The sequence below is a fragment of the Camelina sativa genome, chromosome 6 (genome assembly GCF_000633955.1).
Source record: "Camelina sativa cultivar DH55 chromosome 6, Cs, whole genome shotgun sequence".
Taxonomy (NCBI): Eukaryota; Viridiplantae; Streptophyta; class Magnoliopsida; order Brassicales; family Brassicaceae; genus Camelina; species Camelina sativa.
This window is the reverse complement of record NC_025690.1, coordinates 11,701,745-11,715,148: the sequence shown is the minus strand read 5'-3', so window position 1 is coordinate 11,715,148 and position 13,404 is coordinate 11,701,745. Positions and strand designations below refer to the sequence as shown.

Below are 13,404 nucleotides of genomic sequence, written 5' to 3'. Positions count from 1 at the left end.
AAAAAAAAAAGATTTGTTATTTAAAATCTATAAGTGGAAACTCGTGTCGAGTGTATGACAACTAAATGTCTAAAACGAAATATAATAATGGAAATACACGTCGGTTCGAAGTTCGAACCCAAGTCTAGAATCAATTCAAGACATATTTGGTCGAGTCATCATGAGAGGGTGAGAAACAACAAAGATCCACACCGCAACTATTATTACCACGTCGGGAGGTTCCGTACAAAAGACGTGGCACCAAATGGGGCCTGATATGGGCCCTGACATGTTGATAGAATATCCACTGCACGTTAAGTATCATTCTTTGGATATATGCGAATATGCCATTGCCTCTCCATATTGACCTACGAGTTACGTAAGTACCCTTCTCATGTTTTCTGAAACTTCTGTGGTGAGGTGGGTGGGCCAAGCTGTGAATTCGTATGTGTTTGACGAAATTGTCCTTTTGGGTGTGTGAGTCCAGATTTTGAGAAAGTTTCAGAGAGTCGTCAGAGTTGAAAGAACGGCGTGCCATGTGGGCGGCCATGCCCACGAGTGTTGGATGGATTGCGTTTGGGAGCTCTCGTTACATCATCAGATGATCACATCCCACCATATCCAATATTCTAAAATTAACTTACAAAGAAAGTAGTATGACGTATAAGGGGAAACTATTTTTTACATCTTAACAAGTTTCTCTTCTTTTATATGATCCATCAAAGGTTCTCATTCAAGCCAAAATAGGGGTGAATGGATAGCTTGTCTAAAGGACTTCTCTAACTAACTCGGATAGGATGGAGATGAATGATGGATCGAATTCGCCACACAAAGTTGCAGAATGATTTTGTGATAAGAACGCAAATCAATATCTAAGTAAATCACACACAAAGATAAAGATTCAACTTGTTTTCTAAAGAAATCACACACAATAGAAAAGACAAGTAAAACAAAAGTCTAAGCTTCAAAGTGAGAAAACTCTCCTTTTTATTTTTCCAAAAATATTCTATCTTTACAATGAAGGGAAACATGAGCTTATATAGGCTCAATTTACAAAATCAATAACATAAATATAAAATAAATAAAATTAATTACATAAATAAATCAAGAATAAATTTTTTGAGAGATTTTATCAATCATCATTGATGGAGATTGGTTATTTGTATCTAGACACTTTCTTGATGTAGCCATGAATTGATTGTCTTCTAGAAACTTCTTTATTTGATCTTGATTTTCCTTGAACCAATTTTTGATGAGTTGATATTTCTAGGATTGCATCAGGTTCTCTTCGAGATAGGTTTGCTCGGCTTTCTTTTTATGTCTACGTCTCCTATCACATAGTCTTCGCCTATCAATGGACAATCTTGATGGAAATCGTAGTAAGAAAATTAAAATCCTAGTTCTCGTAGTTTATTACGAATTTTTCAACCATTAAGCTATGCATGAGTTTCTTATGTTGAAAATTTATATAATTTAGCTGTAGTATGGCCCCTTGTTTGTGCGATTATATCTCCAATATATTAATAGAGAAGCACATTCTTGAAAAAACTGATGTATCTATGCCAGAGAGAGCTCTGTGCACATTTTAGCAAAATACCATTAAAATTTCTACTTAATTACATTAATATGCCATTATATTTTTAAAAATCAATTAACTGAAAAATAATTAGATATATCATCATTTCTCACATAAATTTAAATATCACATATTAAAACTAATTAAATAATTACATACTACTTTAAGGCGAAATTTCACTAAAATTTACTTACAAATATACATATACAAGTCAAAGTTATATTAATTTCTTAAAATCAATATAAATATTGATTTCTTAAAATCAATATAAATAAAGTATTATAAAAAGGCTATAAAGACATATCAATTAATATAAAGTTAATAAAAATAAAGAACATATAACTTATTAAACGTATAACTTATTAACATAATCATATAAAAACAAAATTGTATTTTTTTATGTTAGTATTATTACCATAATAATTTCAATAACAAGCTTTCAATAGTTATTATAATTGATTATAAAAATAAGTATATTACCACTGAATTATCTCCAACTTATTAAAAGAAACTTAATTCCAAATAAATATAGATTTATATATACATTCATAAATAAATATAAAAATGACAACAAATTAGGGGATATCATGATGTGTGATTATTTATATATATATCTAAGTATGTAAACTAATTAATCTCAACATTTAGTGTCATTATTCATTAAAAACGGAAATATTGATAACTGAATAGGAATATACGTTCCATTTGTATATTCATCTATGTGCTATTAAAAATGAATGAGATAAGAATCCTTATCATTATAAATAAACGTAGTACCCAAAAAATCATAATATATTTAAAATGAGTGACTATTAGATTATGCAAAATTGTTATAGTTACTCGATAACCCATAAATATAAATTTGATTTTTAAAACACACAAAACTATATATTACCATAAATTGTAACATTTTATAAATATTTTTTTTACCACATTCACATATTTCACGGGTGAAATGTATTCTTACACGAATACGTTGATTTTGGAATTTCATTAATTGTTTCATAATGGTTTTTTAGTAATAATCGGTCATTTATAGATTTATTAACAAACCGACTAACTCAAAAGATTTAAATAGCCTACTCAAAAAACTTAAATCAACAAATGAGATTATCTTCATAAAATTTAGTTTAGAATCTGATTGTTACTAACATATAATAAAATTAAATAATTAAACTATCGAGTAATTTAGTATATGTTGTTATGGTTACATAAGAAATATGTAAAATTGTTATGATTACAAAATAAAACATAAAAGATATGAATTTGATTTTTAAACCACACAATAGATATGTTGCAATAAATAGTAACATTTTATCAATATTTTCTCTACCATAAAGCCTCTTACACGTTTAAAGATTTCACGGGTAAAACGTATTTTTCATACGAAAAATACAGTTTTGGATAAATAAACAATAAAAACTTTAATTACATATTATGTATTTATGTTTGACACAAACAAATATTAATTTTAGATAATGATTTTACTTATAATAATTTTTTTTAAATCGACTTATCCCGCACTAGTGCTGATTGTTACCTAGTGGTATTTTATTCGATAGAATTCAACAGTTTGTGCTTTAAACTAAGATTTAAGTTATTAACTGATGTTTTCAATGTTAGAATGTGATACAACGCCACATTCTGATCACAAAGAAAACTTATTACTATAAATTTTGACAAAGACTTATAAATCTGAATTTGAAAACTGTTCTAAAATTATTAGTAAATCGCTAATTCTACACTTCGTCATCAATATAATTCATACTATTAGGTTCATAAAATATTTCCCAACGCGTGGATAGTGCATAAATTAGCCTCTAAGGTCAACGTAGATATACGATTGTAGAAAAACTACAATACTAAGTGTTTGTATGATTATTATATATGTCAATGTTTACGTTGTTATCACAGATAATTAATACAGGACCGGAGGAGTTACGTATAAATCTTTTCCACTATCTATTTGGTTGGCGCTATAATTCTCAAGTGTTAGCTTTTTTTGTTCTAGGGAAAAATATTTACCATCACCAAAATTGGCGTCTACAAAAACTCCCCTTGTAAATCAGATCTATTTTTGATGATCAAAATTCATATATATAATTTTCACCTTGTAGAGTTGTATTTGTTCTAATTATAATTATCTGCAAAGAACTTTGGAGAGGATTTACAGTTGAAGCTCCTTTTTTTTTTTTTATTGTCAACTTATATTAGTTTGCTTTGTTTTTTTTTTTGGGTTTAAATCTTATACGTGCACATAACAACATTCCGTACAATAAAGTATAACTATATATATATATATATATGCGCACTGTTGCTTGTGTTCGCTTCAATTGAAGACTTCAACACTAGTTTTTGGATATAGTAATAGAACTTGCTTATCGGCGATAACCAAGGAGGAAAACACTGCCATGTTCGGCGATGACGAACCATATCATAATTCTATAGGCTGCCCTTTACATTTTATTATCCACAAGAAAATAAAACCTGAAGTTTTTTCCTTAGTTCATCGCTCACTTAGCTAATTTACTAAATGATATTTCTATAAGAAATATATATGACCATATTACGTAGCCTATATTTTATAACATTGTTTTGTGGTACTATTCAAATTCAAATCCGGTAAAGTATGTGTATTTTATTGGAAATATATATACATATATAATTTGTTAACACTCTGTTTTTCATATTCTAATAGTTTTGTTGGAATTGTATCCTCCCCTTAGGAGAGTAACAAAAACATTTGTATGGCCAAAAGAATTCTCCATGCCCCGGAACTCAGTACAATTGAATTTACAAAAGTTTGTTCCAACCCACATGTATTATGTGCTATGTCCTTAGGTTCCGAGAACAATTTTATTGTGCAGTCTTTAAGATAACAATCCCAAGGAATAACTATATAATATACAAAAAACAATGAATAGAGTACAAAGAAGTAGTAGATGTCGCCGAGGTTGAGCTGAGGACCACGCATCATATATTCTTAATTGTACACACTACACAATTTAAAAAAAAAAAAGACAGAAAAATCTATAAATTATGCATTCGTGTTAAAGTATTTTGCATAGAAAGCGGCCAACCAAATGTTTTACCGTATTGAGAATGTTTCTGACATCATGATAAAAACCGGTATAACTATTACCTCTTTCTTTTTATCATCCATTGAAATCGTAGTTTCAATATAGACCACATATACATCCTCACCTTTTATCATTTTGAAAAAAAACAAAAAAAAAAAAGCTTGTCCTAGAAATATTAGTACACCAATCTAATTTTTTGGATCACTAAACCAATTCTCAACAATTTTAAAGTACAGTTCTAACTTCTGAACTAAAAGTAAGATGACGACAAAACACAAGTAGGAATGAAACTAAAGTTTTGGTTACAAAATATAGAAGAATTAAATTTTTGACAAATATTGTATAATGTAATATTTATTTTCAGCTTCAAATTTTATAAAGTATAAAAGAAAAAAAAATCAATTTTTACTTATACTCTTAACAATATATAAAGATTTTGTATTGAATGAGCTTAAGAAGGATNTAGGCTGCCCTTTACATTTTATTATCCACAAGAAAATAAAACCTGAAGTTTTTTCCTTAGTTCATCGCTCACTTAGCTAATTTACTAAATGATATTTCTATAAGAAATATATATGACCATATTACGTAGCCTATATTTTATAACATTGTTTTGTGGTACTATTCAAATTCAAATCCGGTAAAGTATGTGTATTTTATTGGAAATATATATACATATATAATTTGTTAACACTCTGTTTTTCATATTCTAATAGTTTTGTTGGAATTGTATCCTCCCCTTAGGAGAGTAACAAAAACATTTGTATGGCCAAAAGAATTCTCCATGCCCCGGAACTCAGTACAATTGAATTTACAAAAGTTTGTTCCAACCCACATGTATTATGTGCTATGTCCTTAGGTTCCGAGAACAATTTTATTGTGCAGTCTTTAAGATAACAATCCCAAGGAATAACTATATAATATACAAAAAACAATGAATAGAGTACAAAGAAGTAGTAGATGTCGCCGAGGTTGAGCTGAGGACCACGCATCATATATTCTTAATTGTACACACTACACAATTTAAAAAAAAAAAAGACAGAAAAATCTATAAATTATGCATTCGTGTTAAAGTATTTTGCATAGAAAGCGGCCAACCAAATGTTTTACCGTATTGAGAATGTTTCTGACATCATGATAAAAACCGGTATAACTATTACCTCTTTCTTTTTATCATCCATTGAAATCGTAGTTTCAATATAGACCACATATACATCCTCACCTTTTATCATTTTGAAAAAAAACAAAAAAAAAAAAGCTTGTCCTAGAAATATTAGTACACCAATCTAATTTTTTGGATCACTAAACCAATTCTCAACAATTTTAAAGTACAGTTCTAACTTCTGAACTAAAAGTAAGATGACGACAAAACACAAGTAGGAATGAAACTAAAGTTTTGGTTACAAAATATAGAAGAATTAAATTTTTGACAAATATTGTATAATGTAATATTTATTTTCAGCTTCAAATTTTATAAAGTATAAAAGAAAAAAAAATCAATTTTTACTTATACTCTTAACAATATATAAAGATTTTGTATTGAATGAGCTTAAGAAGGATGTAGTATGTATAATAAATCCTTTAAAAGTTATGATTATATGTAAATCTACATAATAAAAAATCTAGCAAAATATATCTATATAATAATAATAACGTAGGGACTAGGGAGGCTGTAGGTATATTACGTAGGAAACAACCATCGTTCATTGGCGTGGTTTGACAAGTAGAGACGCAACTAGCAAGGTTAGACTCGTCATTCCAGCTTCGAGTCATATGATTTGTTGACAAAAGGATGAGATCGTAATTTCAAGAAACAAAAAAAAAAACAATTGTTTAATCGGAAACTACTATTGAACTCAACATGCTATATAACTCGTCGCCGTTGCTTCAAGCTCCAAGGCGTGTCCAAGTCTCTCAAGTCTTTCTTTGCATCTTCTTCAATACCAAATCCTCAGTTTTCATATTTTTCATTATCTTCTCTATAGTCACACTAGTCAGTATATTTGGTTACATATATAAAGCTCGTGTGAAGAAGTCTTGAGAGATCCGTACACAAAGCTCATCGGACGTTACTTTTTTGCTTCTGAGCTTGACGAACATATTAAGGTAATTCATATTTTTTTTTTGTTATACAAAGTGGTTTTTTTTTTGGTAATTATAAAAAAGAACCTTGAAGTTTTCTTATATTTTCTCGTCCGATGGTCAATATGGTATATTCTAAAGATTGTTACAGATAGTGAAGAATTCTTCAAATCGTAATATACGTGCGTCGTCGTCGTTTAGATCTCTTTCATCATCGTCCTCGAGGGTTCTTTTTAATGTTTTTAGCATTTTTTTTCTAGATTCGAATCTCAATTGATTCTGTTTCTATTTTTATTTTTATAATCTGTACTAATAAAACTTAATTTGAATATTTCAAGGATATTTTTGTTTTTGGTGCATCAATAAAAAATAATAATTATCCACATAGATAAACCTCTCAATATCACGATATAGTTTTGATGAATTTTCCAAGCTCTGCAATTTGCACCCTAAGGAATATTCCTTAAAATATACCAGTTTAGAGGTCATAACTCATTATTAAAGGTAAAGAAAATTTAGGGTAAAACTTTAAATAATGAAGGTAACAAATCTGATTAATTATTAAAGTAAATCCAAAACACTTCAATTATAGGTTCCTCTTGAGAGATTTATAGAGACAGTACAAGTACAATCAATGATCTGTCACTAGTTCCGACACGTTTCTAGAGATTCCTCGCTAGATGTAACCTTTGCGTAACGCCAAGAGTTCTAAAAGTATAATTCTCTATCAAAAATATGGAATATACTCTCTTTTTGAGATTTTCATCTAATACTAATTTTTATTTATCTAACCTTTCAGAGATTTGAGATTTGAGATTTGAGAATTGAAGAACAGAGTATTCATGGGTTCTTTGATGCAATCTGAGCCAGAGATGGAGAAGAAACCAATAGGGATTCGATTCTTGGAACGTATCAAAGGCTCAAAGCTCTCTTACAATGCTTATCAAGCCGTAGTGTTGATCGTTACGTTTCTTGCTTACGCTAGCTACCACGCTGCGAGAAAAACAACAAGCATTGTGAAGAGTGCTCTTGATCCTCAATCTCCAGATACAGGGCTTAACTCACTTCTATTGAGATTCACTTCGTTTGGATCCTCCTCCTCTGGTAAATTAGAAGGTGGTGGTTGGGCTCCGTTTAATGGACCAAATGGCACGGTATTGCTCGGTGAGATCGATGTTGCGTTTCTTGCGGTTTACGCTTTCGGGATGTATTTCGCTGGTCATTTGGGAGATAGGATGAATCTAAGAATCTTCTTGACGGTTGGAATGGTTGGGACAGGATTGTTTACTTCTCTGTTTGGAGTTGGTTACTGGGCGAACATTCATAGCTTTTACTATTTCTTGATTATGCAAATGTTAGCTGGATTGTTTCAATCTTCGGGTTGGCCATCTGTTGTTGCTGTGGTTGGAAACTGGTTTAACAAGAAGAAGAGAGGTTTGATTATGGGAATATGGAATGCTCATACTTCTGTTGGTAACATTACTGGCTCCTTGATCGCTGCTGCTATGTTGAGATATGGTTGGGGATGGTCCTTTGTGGTTCCTGGTGTTGTCATTGTGTTGATCGGTTTGGTGAACTTCGCTTTCTTGCCTGTTAGTCCAGAGATTGTTGGAGCAGAGCGAGATGAGGATATTGTTTCGTCGTCTGAGAAGATCGGAAACTCGGTTAACGAGCCGTTACTATTGAGCTCGTCGGATTCGGAAACCGATGACAAGAAACGAGCTGTTGGATTCATTGAAGCCTGGAAGATTCCAGGAGTTGCGCCTTTCGCGCTCTGTTTATTCTTTGCTAAGTTGGTTGCTTACACTTTCCTCTACTGGCTACCTTTTTACGTTAGCCATACAGGTAATTTTGTGCATATTACTGAGTTAGTACAAAACCACTAGCTAGACTACTTGTTATGTTCATGTAACTGATTAGATTTTTTTTGTATATGATGATTTGCAGCTATTGAAGGTGAGTATTTATCGGACGAAACAGCGGGGAATCTTTCGACNTGTGCATATTTACTGAGTTAAATACAAAACCACTAGCTAGACTACTTGTTATGTTCATGTAACTGATTAGATTTTTTTTTGTATATGATGATTTGCAGCTATTGAAGGTGAGTATTTATCGGACGAAACAGCGGGGAATCTTTCGACAATGTTCGATGTAGGAGGTGTGGTTGGAGGAATCATGGCTGGTTACATTTCAGACAGAATTGGAGCAAGAGCGATTACAGCTGCTAGTTTCATGTACTGCTCAATCCCAGCTTTGTTCTTCTACCGTAGCTACGGACATGTATCGTTATTAGCCAACGCGTCACTCATGTTCCTAACCGGGATGTTGGTAAACGGACCTTACGCTTTGATTACAACGGCCGTTTCAGCCGATCTTGGAACACATAGCTCGTTGAAAGGAAACTCGAGAGCTTTGGCTACGGTCACGGCTATAATTGACGGAACGGGATCAGTAGGCGCTGCGGTTGGACCGTTGCTAACGGGTTACATATCGTCTAGGAGTAGCTGGACCGCGGTTTTCACAATGTTGATGGGAGCTGCGTTTGTGGCTGGACTATTGTTGACGAGGCTGGTTATGGCCGAAGTAGCCGAGAAGATAGCCGAGTCTAGGCCATCGGAGGAATGTAGAACTCCCGTGGACCACGAGCAGGGTCACGTAATGGAAGTGTGATCATCAACTTATGATCGCCATTTTTTTGGTTGCGTTTTAAGTTGTGTGTAATTTTCTTAGGGGAGATCTCGGACCGGAGTTCAGGTCTGTGGGAATTTGTAAACATTTAATCTGCATTGTGATGTAAATAATTTAATATATATTACCGATCTTGATTTGATCAATTTCTCAAGAAATGAATCTCCAAATTTGCCGTGGCTTCGAGAAGATTAACTTGGTTCTGCAAAATGACACATAAAATTATGCCAAAATTTATTAACAATATGTAAGTGATAGTAGTTCACCGGTTCACAATTTGTTAATACTAACAAATTCATTTATGTTTGCAGCCGATGAGGTGAACAAAATCATTTGTGAAATGGAACTGTTTTTTTATTTACCATTCATAAATTTGTTCGTATGGACCAACCAGAAAAGAGAGAAAATAAACTGCCATGGACCAATAATAAATTGATCCGCTACAAATTATTGTCAAATCTATAAATCAAATGGTCTAGTCTATTGATTATTTGGTCCACTTTTTGTTAGCAATTCAGAATCAAATGGGAGATCTTTTTAATTAGTTCAAAAAAAAATTGGTACGCCACTCGGCAAAGGGTTCTCATCAAATATGTCTACGCGTGGACGTTTGAACAAACAAAGTGGAACCTATATAAATGTATATATTGATACGAACCAAAACATTAATATATTACATTGTCATCATGTCATGTGTATAAATTTTACCTTCTTTTTAATATAAATAAACATAAATTAAGGACATTAACTAATGTGGAAATCTACGTACCACTAAGATTAAGGACCACAGCTTCTGATTTCCAGTATTTTGATCGTGGTATTGACCACTACATTTATTTAGTGATTTGTTTAATAATAGCATAAAACGTAAAAGACTATAGTAGTATAGTGTCTTCTACATATGGATGGACCACATTTTTGAAAATTCAAAAGCAATTAAATGCACACACACACACACACACACACAACCGTGTAATTGATAATGATAGGTTAGGTTATAATCAATCAAATTAAGTAATCGGATCCCACTAGAAGCTGCGTAATTATACACATGACGTACGAATTTTCTCGATTGAGAAAGCTTAATATTTTATTTGAACAATACTGTTTATACGAAGAGTTAAACTGCTTCGTTAATTAAAGCCAATTAATCCGCAAACTCTAGCGGTTTTGTGTTTTTTTTTTGTTCCTCACATTATTTAGATAAATTATTCTAATTTCTAACTACTTGTTTTGTGGTGTACTACTAATAACAATTTTTCAATATAATTTACTCATTTGAGGCTACATATTAAATTCTTACGAAAACTTGAATCATAATACTAAAATTAACTTGTTAAAGAAATATTTTACACGTTCGAACGAGTACGACTGAATATATAAGAGAACGACTTCGTGGAATATGACATATTGACATGGCATCAGTTTTCATATATACGAAAAGCATACCTTATCACAAGATCACCGTAGAGACGATAATTATTGGTGAAGGGACCTTAATTACATACATAGTGGAATAGAGAAGCCATTACTTCAAGCCCACATACTTGGGCCTCAACTACATATAATATGATAAATTTGGACAGAACATTAATTCAACTACGGAACATATACAGTATTTAGGTCACGTACTAATGTGTACGCGGGTACGAAAAGGCACCTACGTAATCTCATGGTAACCGTCGCATTCGCAACCAACTACATTAGTAAGTATTTAAATTCTACTCTTTCAACATTGTAAAATCGGTTGGTAAAGGAGAGGAGAAAAAAAACCATTGGTTGGGAACAAGAGGATCGAGAGAGAGGGAGTGAAGGCAAAGATAAACTCAGTCTTGGAGAAGAAACTTGAAGAACTCGAGTCTCTACTTGAAGTAGTCAATTTTACCGACGATGATGATCCCAATCTTCGGAAAATACAACTAGGAATTTTATTTGTGAGGACCCTTTTAGCGGCTGAGATTTCGTCTCGACGGCTGCATGTGGAAGGAGAAGAAGACGTTGACGAAAGGTTTGATTGCTTAGCAAAGAGGTTAACCGAAATAGAGGCTTCTATCATTAATCAATGGCCCGGTCATCATGATAATGGTTCACTGATCAAATCAGAAATGGAAAGTTTGGAAACTAATGATGGTATTATCAACGGTGAAACCGGTGCGGATTACTCGTCGGTCGGATCTTGTCTGAACGAGTCTAGTAAAGCAGAAGAGGAGGAGGAGGAAGAAGTAGAGGCTGAGCAGTGGCCAATGTTTCAAGATGCGCCATCGGAGGAGATGGAAGAGGTTAAGTTTCCGGTGGCGGGCACGGTTAAGGAAGAGGTGATGGATAGAGAAGTGAAAGGGAATGGGCGGGTGTGTTTTAGGGCTTTGGTTTATTTCGGTTTGATTGGTTTAGTTGGTGGTATGATCAGTTTAGTTGGTTATATTGGTGATAGCAATGATAATTTGCTTCTTACCCCTACTTAGATGACATCTTGTATCGTCTTAACTTTACTAATTGGTTGCCTTCTTTTCACTTTGATACTAGAAATTTAAATTTAAGTTGTTCATCGCTATTGAATTATGTATGGTGTTTGATAAATAGGTGTGACGTATGATTTATAGAAAAAAAACGTGTGATTGATGGCAAAAAAAAGAAAAAAATGTGTGATTGTGGTATTAAAATCAGACAAGACGATTTCTTGTATCAAACTGAACTATAAGAGGAGAAAATAAATGTTGTTATGATCCATTTTTGTTCTTCTCACACCACAATCATAGACCTTTTGACACAAACAGGGACTATAGCTTATTTACTAGAGGATCATCTATTGCAACCGATCACTGACGACCAAGTGAGTGCCTTGAAGGAAAATACTCACACCTCGAACCAAACTTCAACTAATTCCCCTTAAATGCGTGTGATATTAATTGGACAATAGACACCCGAATTTAGGGGCTGAGGCTGAGCATATTAAAAAGCTTTGATCAGAACTCACCACCCAGGGTACAATAACCCTAATTGATTAAACAAAAACAGAGCATACTCTCAGAAATTTTTTCTTGAAAGATAAGAAATATGCATAGCAAGATAAGAAGAAACGTATTCGGCTTCCTAACATATATGAGATAAAAATATTGGTGAAATTTAAGTGACATTGATCAAACCTTGTGTTTCAGTTTTCAAACAAGACCAAATGTAGCGTAAATCAGATATGTTTTAGACCAATGTTTCTATAATTAGAATGTTTTTGGTTGAAAATAATGTAAAAAAAAAAAAGAGATAAATAAATCAGTAATAAATAAACAAAGATCACATTCACACAACACATTGTTTAGTCTTTGGTATATAGGACATGCTGACTCTCCTCACAACCCTGACTTGAAAGGCACGCCAGTGGCTGGCAACCATGAACCGCCGGCGATAAGGCTTCCCACGGTAAACCGAGAAGCAACTGCGGTGCTCGTTATGGCATGGAATCCTTTCCACCGGACCCGCCATCTAGTGGAAGACCCCGGCCCAAAATTTTTGTACTCTCCATAGAAAACAGTATTGAGAGCAAAATTGGATCCTCTTAACCAAGGAGACCATCCCAAGGGACTGATCGAGTTGTCTATGTAGGTCTTCATGATTGTGACACGCGAATAAGCTTGCCACGGTCGGCCTAAATAAGTCTTGTACGATCGAATCACAGGCCTCAAATCAGAAGCCGCGATTATCCTTGAGCTATGGATGGTTATGCCTGTGTTCTGGAAAGGGTCACCCCGACCTTGAGCGGTTATAATGTTGGCTTGGCCATGGAGGGGTCTTCGGACAACAATCATGCAGTTTTGAAACACAACAGCTGCATTTCCAAAGATGAAGTCGATGGTGCCTGAGATGTAACACTCTCTAAAGAACTGACGTTGTGAGTGGATGTAGAGAGTGTCTTGGAATCCATGGATACCGACTCGGTAGAAAACAGAGAGGTCAGAGGATGATCGAACTGCTACAGCTTGGCCGCGTAATGGCCCTGCCGTG

The 13,404-nt window shown here is 33.3% G+C and overlaps 2 protein-coding genes across 3 annotated transcripts; both read left to right on the top strand.

Moving 5' to 3' along the window:
- LOC104790949 (putative glycerol-3-phosphate transporter 1) lies at positions 6,470 to 9,554 on the top strand. 2 transcript variants are annotated; one of them, XM_010516745.2, is made up of 3 exons: positions 6,470 to 6,741; positions 7,524 to 8,562; positions 8,813 to 9,554. In XM_010516745.2, exons 2-3 carry the CDS (start codon positions 7,560 to 7,562, stop codon positions 9,388 to 9,390), a joined length of 1,581 nt encoding a protein of 526 aa, XP_010515047.1. In that variant the 5' UTR covers positions 6,470 to 6,741; positions 7,524 to 7,559; the 3' UTR covers positions 9,391 to 9,554. The 2 variants fall into 2 exon arrangements, with proteins under 2 accessions (XP_010515047.1, XP_010515046.1); XM_010516744.2 differs by having other exon boundaries at positions 6,479 to 6,741; positions 7,517 to 8,562.
- On the top strand, positions 11,043 to 11,870 carry LOC104698940. Its single transcript, XM_010414312.1, has 2 exons — positions 11,043 to 11,083; positions 11,165 to 11,870. The coding sequence occupies exons 1-2, from the start codon at positions 11,043 to 11,045 to the stop codon at positions 11,868 to 11,870; spliced, it is 747 nt and encodes a 248-aa protein (XP_010412614.1).

Bases quoted from the DNA above. Each gene is read 5' to 3' on its own strand.
- LOC104790949 (XM_010516745.2), top strand. From the start codon at position 7,560: ATGGGTTCTTTGATGCAATCTGAGCCAGAGATGGAGAAGAAACCAATA. The intron at 8,563-8,812 runs GTAATTTTGTGC...GATGATTTGCAG, and splicing joins TTTTTACGTTAGCCATACAG to CTATTGAAGGTGAGTATTTA.
- LOC104698940 (XM_010414312.1), top strand. From the start codon at position 11,043: ATGTGTACGCGGGTACGAAAAGGCACCTACGTAATCTCATG. The intron at 11,084-11,164 runs GTAACCGTCGCA...CGGTTGGTAAAG, and splicing joins GGCACCTACGTAATCTCATG to GAGAGGAGAAAAAAAACCAT.